Raw genomic sequence first — 19,382 nt, forward strand, 5'->3', positions numbered from 1 at the left:
ACAAAATCTCACTAAACCCCACCAAATTATGAAGGTAAAGTAGTGATAACTGTGTTTTGTCACTGAGAAAGGTCTATCTTCAGTTCTATGAGTGAGACTCTTAATCTGAATCATTCTTTTCTAGATCATTTCCATTTAGGGCCCAGGAGAAGAAGTACTGAACAGTAATTACTGTCCATTGTAATGTCTCATTCGAATTGCTTCCATTTCAACAGAAGTTAGCAAGAGGGTATTTCATTCCTTGGAACCTGCTGAAAACCTCAGTTGACATGCTAGGAGGCAAAAAACACCAACTTGTTGTCAGGCTAATTATGATAAAGCTCCAGGTTTGTTATTTGGACTGATTTCCATGCACATTACAGTGACAGCTGAAGACTGCAGAGATGAAGAGAGTCAGGTGCAGGCTGTGTGAACTTCTATACTTCCATACTCACAAGCTGTTTCTTGCTACACCCTCTTCCCCTTCTTCCCACCTTGCCCCCACCCTCTGCCTCTAAACAGCATTTTGGACAGACTTGGCTGGATAACCCTGCTTGACACCATCAGATATTTGGCAGAGGCCCTTCTCTCCATTTAAAGACTAAAGCATATGCATTTCCCTTCCTTCAGAACCACTCACTGTTCTTATTAATGGCACACATTATTGGCCAGGGACAAGAATGTCCAGCAGGATTTGTTCTGAGAGTGTCCAGGGTAAGAGCTACAGCGGGGAGGGGGGGGGGTATGTTGTTACAGTTTTGTTTGGGTTATTTTGGGGTTTTTTTGTTTTATTTTGATTTTTTTGTTCTGTTTTTGGGCTTTATTTAGATTCATTTCTTGTTCTTTTGGGTTTTTTTGTTTGTTTTGTCTTTGATTTTTTGGGGTAGGGGTTGGGGGAATAGGGGTTCACAATCAGGCAGCTGCTAATGTGATTTTTTAAAGTAACATAGACAGCCACTACCTGTACTTGTTCTCTGTAGACCTTAGTTCCAGTCATGACGATGAGAAAGGAGCAATTAGATGTGGTGGTGATCCAAAATGCAATTCTCTCTTGAAAGAATAATGTCAGAATTACTAATACTTTAATGCAACTCAAGATAGTAGAAAAACTGGAAATAAAGGAAAACTTCCTGCTGAAACACAGCAGAAACAATAGCTCTGAGGTTCTGGTTGCTGCATAGATTTTGGATGGCTTGCATGTTTAGGCAACAATTTCCTAAAATGGGAGGATTATGGCAATACAGCATGAGTCTTTCTAGACATTTTCTAGGCAAATTCCTTGTGGTTTTTTCAAGTGTAAGATTAAGTTTATAATATAAAGATTGCATTATGACTCTTCTCTAAGTAATGCAGGTACAAGCTTGTTCCATTCTGGAAGGTTCCATCATTAACTCATTGTCAGGAAGACTAAACTACTACTGAAGAGTTTTTTTCTTGGGAGAATGAGATATTAGCCATTTCCAGAGAGACTTTTATAATCTTTGTCATGTAGGCAATGGTAAATCTGCCATTGCTTAAAAGAATGCTTAAAAAAAGGTTTTATGGGGCTTATTTTTCCTTGGATATGGAAGGCTTGGGATTATTCTGTATTTCTCCAATACTATAAAAAATGTAGAGCTTTTTCATCCTTTCTCCCAAGACCCACAGCTTTATATCACTTCACACACATTTTACAAGCTTTGTATTGGGTTGCAAGGTTTCGGTAGTGGGGTCTGTGGGGCTGTTCCTTCTGAGAACCTGATCTACGAGCTTCCCCCGTGTCTGATGATGCCCACACAGCCTCTCTCCAAGGTGCACCCCCAGCAGAGCAGTTCCACCTTTCTGGCATCAATTCTGCTCTTTCTACTGGGAATAATCCAGAGTAACACGTTGTTGCTGACAGTCAGAGGCTGCTGCTGCTCTCATGCCGGCCAGAAACTTCCACAGTCCAGGGGCTGTGGGACAAGGATACAAAATAACCCTAAAAGAATATAATAGTCAGGAGGCAAGAGTCTGTGAGGGAAAAACAAATCAAACTGTAACATGTACAGCTTTGCCACTACATATTATTCAATAAATGCTACAAGTTCTACTGATGATACATTTAATAATAATTAAAACTGCGGATATTTTTCATAGATGGTTTTGACACATGGTGCCATACTTGCCCACCTAACATTAGGGAAACCGCAAGTCAAGTGCAAGAAGAAGAGATTCTACATTGTTGAGGCACAAAAAGGCAAGATGTCCTAAAAAAAGAGATTTCAAGTGAGTGCTGTCGTGCTGACACAGGCATAAACCTTTTTTGTTTTATTTTTGTATAAAGGCATGATCTTCTCAATTTAAAAACAAATTATTAAAGTATTTGGTGCTGTTTTCAAAGGACTTATAAGAATATATCAGATCCATTCAATTTGGCTTTTTGAACTAATGTCAGAAATGCAGGAGAGATTCAGGTAAAATCTTAATGCCTTTGGCTCCTGTGGTCATGTCCTCAAATTCAAGATTATTATGGACAACTGAATTGTATTACCCCTATTACTACAAATAAGTGTTTTCTCATTGACTTAAAAAAAAACCAAATAAACAAAAATAAATTTTTTAAAAAGATAATTTTTATGTGATTTCATCTTAACTATTTTAGGGGCTCCAACAGAAACATCTTCTACCTGAAACAAGCCAAATATTTTATTACAGGTAATTTGTTATCAAGCCACAGAAAGACCTCTCACTTCAGCAGTTCCAAAGTTTAGGAATCCTACTTTACAAACTAAGTATGCAGAGTTAATATCACCTTTTTCACAATGAGTTTTGAATTGTATTATCTTTCAGATGAAAGGTAGGCAGAAGAATTAAGTGAGATGCTGGCAGCTTGCGTGAGCAGCTCCCTAAACATCTGATAATGAAAAGCATGTCTCAGTGTCACTTACAAAGCTTTCCTCATTAACTCTAAAAGTCAGGCTGATGCTTCCAATAAGTACCTAGTTTTGCATTTTTTACCAGCATACATTTGCTTATGAGAACTTTGAAACAAAGAAAACATACATAATTATAGGACTAGAGGTTTACAGGGTGGCTCACATTTGATGACCTGCAATATTTTCTTCAATTTTCCTTGCTAATGCTATGATTTACATCCAAGTACATGTCCATTATAGGGAGAAAGCAAGCTGTACTTTTCCTAATTAACTAGTAGTCCTATAAACCTTCAGAGGCTGGTATTACTACAGTATTTTAGAGGTATCCAGATTAATCAGCAGCCAAGACAAGAATAGAAGAGCCCAGCCCATGCAAAACTGGATGTAAACCACAGGGCAATGTTTTCTGCATTGTCTCATCCTTCAAAATATTGGATGATAGTATCTCTCAGAGATGCCTGTGAACTTTGACAGAGAAGATTGTTAAGGAATTATGCTAGGAGGTATCACTGTGCCCATATTAGATTCTCCTCATACTGCAATGAATCCAGCTTGTCTTAAGAAATCCTTGTATATGGCAGTTTGATTTCCAGAAATATGTACCAGTCAACCACGTTGAGTCCAGCAGCTCCAGCCTACGATGAGCATTTCTCCTTGTGGAGTAAGAATCATCTGGCATTCCTGCCTCACACATACCGGCAGTCCACTATCTAATTAATTACTTCAGTGTTGAGTCATGCAAAGTGACACTCCTAAGGGCATTGGTAACAGGAACTCAGCTGTCAGCAACATCACTGCATCACTAGTGATGCATCTAGTATTCTATAGATGACTAATTAACATCTATCATTTTCTTCTTCAGCAATGTATTTGGTGAGGCTTCACAAGGTCCAGACAAATCCTGAGAACCACCCATGAGTCATACTGTTTAAACTGCATCTCAATACACTGCAGGTACTGTGGCATTTTTATTTCCTCTAACATTTATAGATATAAATTCATTATTATTTGTGAAAGAAGAGGTAGAAAGATTTCAAAATCTCAATTAAAAACTCTAAAAATCCATTTATATGACTACCATTCCATTTATATGACTACCCTGAAGATCTCAAAGATCTTTGATGACTTTTGATCTCATTTCTTTTTCAAAAATATTCTCATTTCTGTATTATTTTACTGCAGATCAGCATTTAAAGGGGTCCTGCTCCTGTATTATCCTCTGTTTTATAAGTTCCACAAAGAGAGGCAAGAAAACCAAACTCTTGATATTCAGAACTCTCATAGTATGAGTTACAATAGCTTAATACGGCTCCAAGTATATCCTAATCTTCAGTCAAAATTAAACAAAAAAATTACAATTGTTTCTTTTACTCATGTTAGAAGTGTCTTCAGGAAAATGCAAACTCCTTTTCCCTTGTGAAGCTGCCATTTTGCAAGCTGACTCACAATCACCATGTTAAAGGGTGTTGCAGAAATTATTTCCAGCAGAATATCCTTTAGCCACAGTTACAACCAAAGACAGAAGGCTTGGCAGAACCAAAAACTGTTTTCAGACAGGCAGGACTAACACTAGCCAGCCAACACTGCAGCTGTGCTCACCCACAGCAAAGTTTTATCAGCTCTAGTACCAGCTCCAAACACAACATCAGGAGTGTGACATGAAGACTTCAGAGAACTTTCCCTCTGTACAAACATTTTTGCACTGTTACAACATATCGTTCTCTCTGTTGCTCTGCTCACTCCTGTTCCTGGCAGATTGTGTCACCACTATGAGAAGAGAATCCTTCCCCTTATTTTCTCATTATACAGCTCCTGCCAGTTCCAATCAGATGCATTCTATCATTCCAGGATTTCCTCTCAACTTTTGACAAAGGATAAATCATAAATTACAAATTTTTCCAAGTGGAAGAACATTTCCCATATGTATGTCACTTTCAAAAGCCAAGTTCACTTTTGGTGACAGTCATGGCTTCCCCTGCAGAGGGACCCACTCTGAAGCTATATCCAGATTACTTATTAACTTCCTTCTACCCATCCTCCTACCTGGTCATCCCAGTGTGCATGGGATATTGTTTACTCTGACCTTGTTGACGTCAACTGGCAGGACATCAGATGTGACACTATCAGTTGTCATTGCTGTCCTGTTGGGAGGACTTACCTGTCAGTGAAACATGACCTTAGATTCAACACCTCTGAACACACCTGACAATCCCCTTTTCTGCCACTAAACACCTCTTGGTGTTTTCCAACTTGACAGGACAGACATATGGTGTCTACCTGCACCCAAAGGATTAAGTTTCAGTATTTCCTTCATTCCAAAGTAGGGATGGGTAACAATCTCAGAGCTGAATTTTCTCACAAACCATCTGAAAAATGTAATTTGAGAATCGAGTTTTTTCATGCTTACTATTGCAAATTAGGTAAAGCACCAAAGCAGATTTGGCATAGCATATTGTCACAGGTAAATATTGTTAGTTAGATGTAAGGAGCAAGAAGACAGTATAGAAGAAATCAAACCATCCTGAATCCTGTAAAGACAATTACTGCAACTCCAGTTAAGTTCTTCATGCAGTTTAATCAACACTGAAATAGAAACTGGGAAAGGAGTATTTCTGTAAGCATCACACCAGTAAGCAAGTCTCTTCATATCAGAGAAAACTACCTTAGATCCAGATCAATCTCTGAATTCTGAAAAGGAAAACAAAGTGTGAGACCAGTTATGAGAAATTCTAAAGTTTGCATGTTTCTTCTTTACAAACCATTGGTAGTAGCAACAAGGTCACAAATCTGTAATGGACACTTTTACATAGTAAATAAGCTTTAATTGTTCATTAACTGTACTGGTGATGATATTTATGCACTTGTTTCTTTTTCATAGGGAAAAAAAAAATTAATAAAAACCCACAGACATAAAGATAAGACCCCATTTGGAAACTCATTGACAGAATGCTGCAAGTTCCTCCTTCAGAAAACCATTACTGCTGCTTTAGCTCTTCCTATCTCTGCTCATTCTAGACTTTCAAGTAGATTTCCAGGTAGCAATAATACTTCCAAAAGTCACATAATACTTCAAACAATTACACAAAGAGGTTTATTCCATTAAAACAGGAAGTTGTTACATGTATGAAATAAATAACTTTGCTTACAGATAGAATTTCTGAGTATTTTCAAAGAAATTCTGTTCCTAATACACAAAAATGTGTATTAATACAAATCCCCACATGTATCATCATACACAATGCCAACATTTACACAAAAGGACCTCAGATGTCAAATCAGGGTTTGGAGCACTTTAAGGCAAGCATTGGTTTACCATATTTGATTGCATATAATCTCTAGCATAAACACAACTTTTTAGATCTCTGTTGTTTCAAAATTCATACTGTTAAATCGTTCTTCAAGCACATCAGAATCTCCATCACTGTCTGCACCACTGACATTTGTATCAAGATCCAGCTCATCCTTCAATTTACTGCTCTCTTCATCATTTTTGGAAGTCTCACTCTCAGTTCTGTCTTGTCCTTTATCAATCCTGTAGAAAGCAAGAGTGATACTATCACTATCCACTTCTGCAATTTAAACAATAATGGGATGGAGGATAGAATATTCTCCCAGCTTTCCATCCCAATAAAGGATGGAAGACGGAAAGAGGTAGGAAGAAGAAGGAGAGGGGCAATAAAAGTCCCTAAAGTTACTTCATACTAAATAGGAAGGATACAAAACAAAGTAAAATACAACAAAGTGTGCATTTAAAAGTATTTAGTACAGAAGAGACTGTAAAGAACGAAAAATAAATATTTGAACAGCTTGACCAATTAAGCAACTGCTGGACTGTTGTTACAAACTAGCAAATTAATGTTTTATGTATCATGCTCAATAGAGAACACTAGCAAAAAGCCAAAAGCCTAAATGTACTGTGGTAACTGTATTCAATATTAGTCCTTGTTGAATTCTTCTGTTCACTAGTAACTAAATCATCAAGTGGCAGACAAACAGCAAAGTGGCTTGTACATATTTTATGATGCTCAAAATCAGAACCCATTTTAAAGTGCTTTGTTAAGAAGATATACAATTAACTCACTGGTGTTAAAATGTCTTATCCAAGTAGCACTTGTTTTGTCTCAGCCCCAACTAACATCAATAAGCAATTCACCCTCGGTTTGATCTGAAGAAAGTGAAGAAAATTACTCCTACTGATTCACAATGGGATTATTGAGAATATGGCATAAAGTACAACAGCTTCTTGGCAGTTTCCAAACAAGGCTTACTACAAGGGGAGTTATCAGTACAGAACTGAAACTACGTACTCTCTGAGTTACTTACGGAATTACTATTTCTTCTTGTTTCCCACACTTCGCACAAATTTCTAGTTTACCAGCACATGGTCGACAAATAATATGATAAGGATCTTTTACAGTCTTCTGGAGGCACTTCACACTGTAAAGAGAAAGAAAACATGATTTAAAAAGTATTGTGGATGCTTACTAAACATTCTGTGTTCAAATACAATATACAAAAGAGGAACAAACACTCCACAAAAGAGGAAGGTTTCAAATTAAACGTGTTTATCAAGTAGCACTGTCAAAATCATTGCTGCTCACCCCCATCTCTTACTTTTCTCAGGAAGAATTACTAAAACAAGTACTGAAAAAGAAATATTAAATAAAAAAATATATTTAAGTTGACCAAAGAAACATTTCTACTCATTTCAGTAGCTAGTTTAATTTACTTTAAAATTGCATAACTTCTGGTTTCATGATAAAAGCAGCATATGGCACAAAAAAGTAAACAGACTTTACAAATAAAAAGCTTTCACTTCAAACACTGCAATGACTTCCTCTTGAACTTCTCAGATTATAAACTGAGTCAGTGCTAGATTCTTGTTTTCTATGAACACAAGCCTGTATGGAACAGTATTCTTGACAAACCCAACCTAATAAGGTAGATGGCTTGGGCTATTCTTTTTCAAAATATGATAATACCCAGTACATTAAGCAATTTCCAAAATTCTGTGGCTTAACACTCAGCTGACATGACTAAAGCCTTGTGTATCTGGAGAACATTACCCAGAGCAATATGCCTCATGTAATGCTGCTGTCTGGAATATAATTTTCTTGGTTCTCATGCCCCCACAGAAGCTCTTCCCAGACATGTCATACTAAGCAGGGGCACTATCAATCCAAGACAAATATATATATATATATATGTATATATATATATATATATATATTTTTTTTTAATAGTTTTAACTTCTAATAACTAAATACTCAAAATAGTAGGGAAAACTTGTGGTTGTACTAATATTCATAATTTTTAAGAATTTAAAATTAAAAATAAGTTGAGGTACAGAAAAGTCCTCCATCTCCATCTTTTGCAATATAAAGGATTTTTTTTTTTAATTGTCACAATTTTAATGTCTTTTACTTCAACCAGAATCTTCATCTGTTGAAAATTTTCAGTCTTGTACTCTCAGAACAATGGCTCACCTAGTCATTGTACTGCTGGCCTACAAACCATCACCTGTAAAGCTAGAATGCTCCAAAGCACAACTTTCTCATTCAAATGTAAAAGGGAGAATGTCACATATTCTGTTCTAAGGTGCTGTTTTACAATGCCACTTTTTCTACATCCAATGCTTCCCTGATTTACATGGGGGTTTTGGCCTGCTTTCTTCCTTTTGGGAAAAAAAAAAAACAAACCAAAAAAAAACAGATGCACATAGTTATTTGAGAAAGAGATTAAAAACCACAAAACTTCATCTGTGGTGCACAGAACACAGAATGCCTATTTTTTATTCGGCAAGCCTTCTATCTAATAATTTTAATTTTTTACACCAAAGGGTGAAACTGATTACTAAAACCAAAATGCAAGCTACTGTGACAAACCTGTTTGTATTGTGCACCACAGCCCAGTTGTGGCTTCTCTGAGTTCTATGTTTCATTGCTGAAACACCTGTGTCTGCTACCACAGGAAGTAAGGACCTCTGCAACTGAGCAAATAAGAAAGAAGCAGAGAGCATCCCCTTCAGAAAACTAAAATAATTTATATCTTTGTGATAGGTTAAAATATTAATAATCTTTTTTATACAGTTTTTATACAGTTACACAAAAATAAGTAATACAGTACTCTGTGCAAATTTACTCTCATTCAGTGGGTTATAGTTTCTTCCAGAAAAGGAGCAAACATGCTAAGAGGCAATGAAATGCATGCATTGCAAACATTAGCAGAGTGTATAACTCAAGAGATGTGCAGATCCCTCTAATATACATGTGAAAGAAGACCTTACAAAATCATGCCACAACAGGTTCAGGTTGAATTTTTGTTCAGGACACCCTGATGGGCTTGGAAACTTACAGGTCCACAGTTTAGCCAGTTTTAACAGTAAAGAGGGAAGCAGCTGTTTATCTTCTGTGTCTTCTTTTCAAAAGTTTAAGATAAATTACATGAATTAGAAAATTAACATTGGCTATATGTTGTCACTGCACGAGACTCCATATTTGAAAAATGTTGCGTAATAGCAGCTTCTTCTTGTGAGTTTCCAAAGCCAGAATGTTTTTCAAAAGCTCACGAAACACAGTCAACAATTAATAAAAAGTATCTTCACTCACCATTTTTTAGGCTTTGTCAGTAGTTTATACTTTCTGAATTTTACTCGCCACTCCAGGACACCTTTGCAATGCTGACACACTCCATCATGAAGCTTAGCATTTATTTTCTGAATAAGCAAAAGAAAAAGAAAATATATTGATGACTTCCTACTGTAAAGAGTAAAATCTTGTTTAGAAAGCATTTATGTCCATCATACAACCAATACAGTACTACAAATATGTTTGCCTGATAATAACATGAAGCCTTTCATATACATAGAAATTTTCTTCAATGGAAAGAGTACCTTGAGGTTAAAGACTAGATTATTATTATTATTATTGTTGTTATTATTATTATTACTATTATTATGTTCTTAATAGTGGTACTTTTTTGTTGATTATATTATTATATTGTTAATTGTTGATAATAGGTATTTTATTCTTCTCATTTCTAGAAATTTTACAAATGGATTTCAGAAGAGGTAAGCCCTGAAATACACACTTTTTGTCCAAAGAAGACAACTGGAAAGACAGCATTTAACTTACTATTGCTCAAGCTATCACTCTACTACATAGTTTAAATAGTCTCAGGATTTTTCCTCAGATAACAATAAAGTAGAATCCACACGCTATTTGTATTCAAATTATTCCATCTCTGTTTAATCCCAGCCTTCCTTTATGAAAAATATTTTTGCTCTCTGCACCTAAAATAACGTATTTAAAATGGCAATTTAAATTATGGTGTATATATTCAAGATATTAAAATAATTTTTTTAATATCTCCTACAACATTTTGTGTTTAGCTTTCTCAAAAATATAAAATGTCAACTGGCCAGTACTATTTGCACAGGAGAAGTTATTCTGAGATGGGAAACGGTACCAAACCACAGTCCTACCTTAAATAACAAGCTGTGCCCTTGTATGCTCAATATAATTTTATTTTTTCTTTAGTTAAGAATGTCAGCAGTATTGTTGTCTATCACATGGGTGTTCATATTAATTCAGAAACTTAAAAATGGAAATTACACAGTTAAAAAATGCATATTAAAAATTAATCTGTATTAATCTGGATTACAATTTATGTTACTGTTTCAGAAATAAATTGGAAAATATGTTATTCTATGAATAGAGCATCTTCTGAAGCCATTTCCTGCTTTTTTGGCCCACAAGTGCTTCTTCCTACTCCATGATGCTCTGTTTCAATATATAAGACCAAAAAAACAAGCCAAGCTATAAAAACACAGTATTTTATTCTATTCCAAAAATGTGTATGGCAAAGGAGATGGTACTTTCAAATGAAACTACACTCTGCAATTTGTGTTCCATTGTCTCCTTTTTTATTAAACTTATGCATCCAGTATGAGTTTTCCTGTGGTGTGATTAACTGAATGTGTGGTGCTTTCTGGCTGTTTCAGATAAAATTATTTTCTAAATTATCATAACCAGACTTGGCATATTAAAAAGACGACCAAACAAGGTTTTGCACACTCCTTGAATACTGAATACAGAAAGCTGTGATTCTGATGTATTTCGAATATATTTTCCAAAAAATACAAACAATTGCTTAATGTGCAAAATTTCTGAGACAATAACTGGCAAGTTCCCAGCATATATCTGTTAAAGACAATTTGATATCTCACAATTCAATATCTTGCAATTCAAACTGCTGTGAGCAGTGCCTGTGTTCAGTCTTTCAAAATGCATGCAGTTCAAACACAAGCCTTGCTTCCAGCACTTGACCAGCACAAAGTAAGGCTCCAAGCACTATAGCCACATAAGCTTCCAACAACCTGCAGGTTGGCCTGAACCTCCCAGTGCTCTCCCTCACTTCCCTGACTTGCATTGGTTGGTAATGCAGGAGACACAAACACTGTAATTTGTTTTGCCATGTGGGGTTACATTTATTGTTACCAGCTAGTTTTAGTTTCTCTAAGACGAAGTTCACAGAACCCTGTGAATGCCAAAAGACTGCAGTAGCTTAAGCTGAAGGCAGATGGTTGTCTTCCCAAAGAAGCAGTTAGCTTTGTGGATGAAAACAGCACTGGTTTCCTTTAACACATCCTGAAATCATGGCTGGGGCTGGGGCAGGGAGCTGAGCCACGCAGTGATGCAGGGGAAGGGGGGAAGGCTCAGCAAAGTCTGAGGCACCTGGATTCCAAGAGTCTGTGCTCAGGACTGCACGCCCTGAATGAAACAGAAACTACTTCAGAAACCTCCCATCTGAAGCAAATCCAAAGTTCATCAAACAGGCAGCCCATTACAAATTCTGCTAAGTATTTACTAAGGAACAAGGCAATATGCATAGTTATTATTCATGGAGCTTTATGAAGCTCTTTCTCACCCCAATACTCTTGTCATCTGGCTCTAGAATACATAACAATCGCACAAGAAGTGATGTACTTCTTTTTTCTTCTTTTTCCAATCAAACTGAAACACTGACTATGCCAAAAGCCTCAGATGCCAAAGATAAAGGGGCAGTATAACAGAGCACAGGCAACCCAGGAGGTTCCTTGAATATACTGATGACAACTGCCTTCTTCAAGGGACAGAAGAGTCAACAAGGAGAGGTGCCCTCCTGGACCTTGCTCTCACCAAGGAGGGGCTGGTGAATGTGTAGCTCAAGGGCAGTGATCAAGGCTGCAGTGATCATGAAGCAGCAGATTTTAAGGTCCTTGAGGCAGTGAGGAGTGTGGGAAGAAGGTAACTACCCTGGACTACAAGGGAGCAGACTTTGGCATCTTCAAGGAACTCCTTAGTAGAGTGCAATGGGATAGAACCATGGAGAGAAGAGGCCCAAGAAAGCTGGATGATATTGAAATTGTCTCCTTCAGTTTCAAGTGCAATACCTTCCTACAAATAGGAAATCAAGAGAGAAAACCAAGAGGCCTGCATGGATGGACAAGGAGCTTCATGAAGAAACTTAAACAGGTAACCTACAGAGAGTGTAAGCAGGGAAAAGTAGTCTGGGAGGAATACACAGAAATTGTCCAAAGAGCCAAGGACATGTTTAGGAAAGCTAATGTATGGGGAGAAATAAATCTGGCAAAGGACATCAAAGGTAAGAAAAAAAGGTTCTTTAGGCATATCACTGATCAAAGACAGACTCAGGAAAATGTGTGTCCTCTCAGGAGGGATACAGGATACAGAATACCTGGTACCTAGGGCATGGAGAAGGCATTTAGACAGTGGGATTGAGTGCAACCTCAGCAAGTTTGCCAATGACACCAACCTGTATGATGAAATCAACACACTGGAGGGAAGGGATGCCATACAGAAGGACCTGGACAGGTTTGAGAACGTGTACACATCTCATCAAGTTCAACAAGGCCAAGTGCAAAGTCCTGCACCTGGGTTGTGCCAGTCCCAATCATTCTCCACAAGGTAGGTGGAGAATGGACAGAATATTCTGAGGAATAGGACTTTGTGGGTGCTGGTGGATGAGAAGCTCAACATGAGCTACCAGTGTGTGCCTGCAGCCCACGAATCTGGCCAGCAGGGCAAGGGAGGGGATTATGCCCCTTCACATTGCTCTTGTGAGACACCACATAAACATTCAGCTCTGAGCCCCCCAACACAAGAAAGACACGAACTTGTTGGAACAAGTCCAAAGGAGGATTACAAGACTAGAGCACCTCTCCTATGAAGGCAGGCTGAGGGTTGGGGCTGCTCAGCCTGGAGAAGACAAGGCTTTGGGGAGACCCTTCAGCACTTCCCAGTACCAGAAAGCAGCTACAAGAGAGCTGGAGATGGACTTTTACAAGAGAATGTAGTCACAGGCCAAGGGGGAATGGCTTCAAACTGAAAGAGTGTAGGTTTAGATGGGATCTTAAGAAAAAATTCTTTACTGTGGGAGTAGTCAGACACTGGAACAGGTTCCCCAGTGAAGCTGTGGATGCCCCACCCTTGGCAGTGTTCAAGGCCAGGCTGCATGGGGCTCTGAGCAATCTGGTCTAGAGGAAGGTGTCTCTGCTCTGAAGGGGTTTGGAACTAGATGATCTTTAAGATCCTTTTCAACCCAAACCACCATATGATTCTATCACCACATTTATGTGTGTCAAAAATCACTTTAAGCATCCTGATTGAGGCATAAAGATGCCTGGACTTTTCAACAAGGGAGGACCACAAGTCTTACACAGCTGCTCACAAAGAAATTACATTGCATCTGCTCAGAAGGTCACAAACTAGAAGAAAGACAACAGCTTTGAAGTTCTAATTTCCTCCATCTAAGAGACATGCATACAGACAGCATCTTCCTCCTCTTCAGCAATTTCCCGTACTTTTTACTCAATTTTAATACCTCAAGTATGGGGTGTTGTAATTAATCACTGGCTCAGCACATCTGAATACAAGAGACACAAAGGCTTTACAAACCTATCAGGCAGTTGGTTTAGAAAGTCAATAGAGAATGATGGATTGATGCAAAGAAAGCAGTTAGAGAGTTTAACTTGTGTTTGTCTTTTAGATTTATTTTGCTCAGAAACAAAAAAAGGCATGATATTTAAATGCTACCATTACTAAAACAAATTGCCAATTTACTGTGTTCTTTTACACTTAATTCAGCATCTCCTCTGATCAAAAAAATCCGTAACATGCTGCTTTCAATAGCAATGCAGACTTGAAGAGGTAAAGAAAACTGTCCTTAATGAAAGATGTAAGTAATCTGTTTTTTCAGATTTTTGAAATTGCTTAAAAACACATGAGAGCTGTCTCATAATAAACCAGATGACAAACTTTTCTTGTTTCTCAGCTCCCAGTCAGAATGGGGAAGTCACTAGTAAAATCAAATAAACCTCTCTGTTGCTTACTTTTCCTATCAATATTTACTTTTAATGTATTTTGTATATTATTTAGACTTTCACAAATTCATATTTTCCTCCTTTTGCCCATTTAATATCTTGCTTTCCCTTAAGGGTATTAAAAAAACCAACAACCCACACAAAGCCCTGAAAAAGGCTTGTAAACTTCTTTTCCAATTTTTCTACCAAACCTTTATGCAGTCAGGCCCTCATACACAAAGGAGGTAGTGCTTGAAATTAGTTTCTTCGTGTGAAAACTACTCCAACATGTTAGATTACGATTCTGTTGCAGCAGTTTATCTGGGGTTTTCTTTATGTTCATTTCCCTGTTTCAGTCAATAGCTCTGTCTTTTCTTTAGTCTACTTTGCTCCAAGGACAAGTGCAACTCATCCAGTGCTTACAGTATGTCTATGCATTCTCCGGGGAAATTACAGTTATGCAATACAGACATTCCTAAGCAGTCTTAAGGTATGATGCCACAAAATATTCCATGTGCACACTATATGCACAGTCAGTTGTACATTAACCAACCAATATCCTCTGCTCATGTAACCTAATATTAAATCACCTAACAACCTGCCAAAAGCAGTTCAGAATGTATTAAACTAATGCACCTACACCTACTAACTTGGCACACAAAATAATCCCCAGCTAAAACTGGCATTAAAGCGCTCACAGGTAAGATGTAATAACAGGGCTTCACAGAAGCTTCACCATCTGTTTGTAGGCTTCTAATTATGTGTATGTGTACTGGGTATTTTGCTTTCCTCTATTGAAAGCAGACTCCTGCTACTGAGCACATATCAGTGGTCTATTCTGCTATAAATGAGTGTAATGGTAATGTCACCCATAAACTTCCTTGTCAGAAACACAAGTGGCACTGCTTCAACCAGCAAGGACAAATACAGTGCAAGGATGAATGCAGGATTTCTGAACAACTGAACTTCTCAAAAAATAAAGTCCACAGGACCTCCAGCACACTGTAAAGTAGTTAGAGTAGACCAGTGCAGACTGACAAACGTCAAACTGAACTGCCAGGTGCCAGATTTCAGCATTCACAGGCTGAAATTGTCCCCCTCAGAGCTTTACTTGCTCACATATTGTATCAGCATTACTTGAAACTCCCTTTTCTACAGATATTTTCTCATCAAGTGTATTTCAAAATTTAAGCAACACATGGATATAGCATTTAAGAGAGCACTGGAAGGACTCTCATCCCCTCTCCCAGAAAGAACGGAAAATACACAAAGATATATGAACACACACACACACACCTCCAGCACCTACCCACACATTCTTCCTCTTACTCTCTGCCCCAGCTCCACAGTTAGGTTAGAGTCCAGAGCAGATGTTGTATTTGCTCCTATTCCCCTTACATGAAAAACTACAAGCCAAGACTGAAGGTACTCGTGAACCCAGAGCAACAGGAGTGGCTAGAGAGTAGATTTCAGCCTACCAAGCTACTCAACGTTGCAGCAAGAACATTATCTAAAAAACTCGCAGTATGGTTATCTAAGGATTCCAGTCAGCCACCAGTTTATCTCTTTCTCCCTCCTGTGCTTCCAAATACGATTACTGACTCAGCATTTAAGCTCTATATTCAGCTGTTCTCTCCCTAGTGCTTTCCCACAGTCTCAACCAGTGTTTCCACTAAAACAAGTGATTTATCCAATGCACCCAGCTTAAAAAATAACTGCCACTAACACTGTAGTAAAGCTGAGGTTCAGAGGTAATAACAACCCCTGAAATTTAGGGAAATGTGGATTCTCACCTAGGGTGTACTTAATGAAAGGAAAGAAATGGAGAAACAAATCAGTCATTTGAGTGTAAATATGAATCACTTTGTGGTTTTACTATCTTACTACAATAGAATTCTAAATGTTCTCATTAAATGATATTTGCTTTCCTTTCTAGAACTACTGCAGCTTCCACGATGACTTATGCAATATACTTTACATAAAATGTATATTCATATAACATAACGTATATTCCTCAGCTTGATGCTGCAAAGAGCTATTCTGGAATATACCACGTAATGCAAACACCAACAAACAGATTCCAAGATTCAATTACTAACAAGACAGCGTCTTACCCTGTCCTGGCTATTCCTTCTTCAGATCATCCTAAGACACAAACTCTTCCAGCACTGTTGTAGGCTGTTTCCCAAATACAGTAGGGAGGCAGTGTACTTTGTTGCGAGGATGTTTCACCTCACCAAGCCTCAAGAACAATACTGTAGTAAAGACTGATCATTAGAGGAAAGATAGATGGATCTTCTATCATGTTCTCAAGTAATTAGATCTATGGCCTCTAAGATTACAAGAGCACAAAACACTTCAAAAAACAAAAAACCAACTGGATAATGACTACCAGCAAAGTCAAAATACTATTAGATCAATTTCCTCTGCAGATACTGCTTCACTGAGAGAAATAGCAATAACACCATAATTAACTAACTCAACTCCACCCACTTTACAACCTGAAGCTATTTTAGTAAATATTCAACATTGCTAATGCAGTGCACAACTGCAGCAGGACCCAAATTTTCAGCTGATAAGCATTTTGCAGCCTTTCAAGACAGTGTTGCTTTGGACAGTGTACAACAGTAGACAAGCCAAATATAAATCCTCCCATATGTTTAACAGTGATTTATAGCAGATCCACTCTCTTTGAGGAGCTTTGATCTATTGAGGTAATGAGAGGTAGAAGGGAGTACCCACTCCTGTATCAGTCCCTGTGGTAGAATTTCTGGTTTCTTCTTTTTCCTCATCACACATTGAACATTCATGACACATCTGATCATCCAGGACTACAAAACACAGAGACGCAAAACTGTCAAAAATATCATCACTCAGCATATGACATATATGACTATGACATTAATCACTACTTATCTTCTATCTACTTATCTTCATTACTATCACAAACAGCAGAAATGGGGCTAGTCACTATTATAATGACTCCTGTGTATCCCTGTCCTGGTTCTGGCCAAGCCAGGGGTAATTTTTCCAGGCTAGGACACTAGGTTATTCTATGCAATCTCACATCATTTTCCAGGAATGGGGGGAGGAGTCCCTTCCAGGTGTGGTCTGGTACTGCCAGGGGTCCCACACAGCAAATGCCTGTGTGTGAATCATCTCCTCTACACTATTGCTGTTACTGTTTGTTTTCTTATTTCATTTGCTGTTTCCAGTAAATTGTCCTCGTCTGAACCTGTGATCTTTGCCTTTTGCACCTCTAGTTCTCTGCTCCAGGGCTGTGCAGGCAGAGAGGTGGTGGGAGGGGTGAGTGAGTGAGTGGTGCCTGGTTCAATGTTTGTTCGAACCATAAACTGGGGAATATAAATCCTAAAACACGGCAATACCTTAGGACTTGAATTTGTACATGACAGTATGCCCTAAGAAGAAGGAATGCCTCCTACCAAACATTATCTAATCCCTAGGAAGTGAGTTCTTCAGGATGCTATTTCCACACATTCAGCCCTCTCCATGAACCAAGAGGCATATAGAGAAATAATTTGCCTGGAATGGAAATAAAAAATACACAAATTGATGTCCACCTTAGCTACATTAAAAATATATCTATTTATTTGAGTACATGATATTGTGTTGCCAGTTCTAGAGGATATCAATTATTGTCAAAGGAAAAACAGCCATGTGGGTATTAAAGTGATAATTTCAGTTACAAAACTGATACTAGAATTCAGTTTCTCTTTAAAACTTTTTTGATACACCAGCTCTTTACGATACTTTTGTGTGTGTACCCAGACAGAAAATGCTCTCCTATAAGAGGTCATGCAGTGACTCACACAACAAATAATACTGTCACTGCTTAGAACCCCAGGAAAGCAGCCTGTTCAACTTGCAGAACCAGTCCTAAAAAAAAAAATCTCAAAAACCAAACCAAACCAACTCACAAAACCCCCAAAACTCCCTCTTTGGCATCAAGGCTTGAACTCACTACTTTGTACCCCTCCTCCCAGCTCTTTTTGACAGCCCAGGCAGGTTCAGTCAAAGGGATATTGATATGACAGCAATAGCACCAGATAAACTCTCCTAGATAATTCACCCACTGTTTTGCCTTAGTCACTTTCTTGGGTTGGCCTGCGAGATGAAACATCTTTGTTGATGTCAACACACTTTGGTGGTGCGACTGCTCCGACACACCATGTGTTCTTCAGTCCCTTCCACATTATTATGTTACCAAAACTACACACAAAGCTTATCTCAAGAGTGTATTGTAGACCTTTCCCTGCTTAGAATCAAAAAAGAGAAAACAGTCTTCTGAAACAAGAGTGAAGATGATAACTTTTGTAGAAAAAGTGCTGATAGACTAGCTGAAGACACCTTTCTATCTAACTAATCAGAAGAGACCCCTTTAAAAAAAAATTAAAGCCCACATGAAAGTTATCTCAAAAGTATGCAGATTGAAGCTGGGTATTTATGTGTGATGGGGGAAAGCTGCTCCAACTAAGCTCTCAAAACATCAAGATTTCTGAGTTATGACCACACAGTCACAAACCTTGAGAAGACCAAACACTTTACAAGAAGTGATATGGATCTCTCTTTGCAGCACAGCGCGGGTGCGGGCGGGCCCGGCCCAGCGCTGTCTCCATCACTAAAGCCGTGCCTCGCCATCCACTGCCATCGCTTCCCTTCGTTTGCGATCCCGAAGCCTATGAGGACCAGGCACCCCACAGCAACAGCAGGGGCAGGGCTTCCGAGGGCGTGGGGGACCTGCCCACGCTTTCGGCAAGGAGCGCTGCCCGCCGCTCCGGCCCCAAGCGCCGCGCCGCCGGCAGAGGGCCGGCTCCCGGCGCCGGGACACGCCGGGACGCGCCGGGACGCGCCGGGACAGCCCCGCGCCCCAGCCCAGCCCGCCCCGCCTACCTTGCGCCGGGCGCTGGTGTCGTACTTGTCGTTCTGGAAGGCGCGCGCGTTCTGGTGGCGCTGGGGCCGCGTGCGCGACACGTTCCCCCGCTCCGAGCTCATCCCGGGCCGGCGCCGCGCGCCCCGGAACCGCTCCTCGGGCCCGCCCGCGCTGGGCGGCGCCGCCGCGGCCGCGCCCGCATTGGCGCTGCGGCCCGCGGGGCCCCGCCCCGGCCGCCCCCGGCAGCCGCCGC

General features: G+C 39.1%; 1 protein-coding gene across 1 annotated transcript; it reads right to left on the reverse strand.

Moving 5' to 3' along the window:
* Positions 1 to 5,680: 5,680 nt before the first annotated feature.
* Positions 5,681 to 19,377, reverse strand: LOC306814943 (uncharacterized protein C9orf85 homolog). Its single transcript, XM_079331478.1, has 4 exons — positions 19,150 to 19,377; positions 9,485 to 9,591; positions 7,200 to 7,313; positions 5,681 to 6,408 (listed from the first exon to the last, which is right to left on the reverse strand). The coding sequence occupies exons 1-4, from the start codon at positions 19,249 to 19,251 to the stop codon at positions 6,231 to 6,233; spliced, it is 501 nt and encodes a 166-aa protein (XP_079187604.1). The 5' UTR covers positions 19,252 to 19,377; the 3' UTR covers positions 5,681 to 6,230.
* Between the last annotated feature and the right edge of the window lie 5 nt (positions 19,378 to 19,382).

This window comes from Erithacus rubecula (genome assembly GCF_903797595.1).
Source record: "Erithacus rubecula genome assembly, contig: SUPER_Z_unloc_4, whole genome shotgun sequence".
Lineage (NCBI taxonomy): Eukaryota > Metazoa > Chordata > Aves > Passeriformes > Muscicapidae > Erithacus > Erithacus rubecula.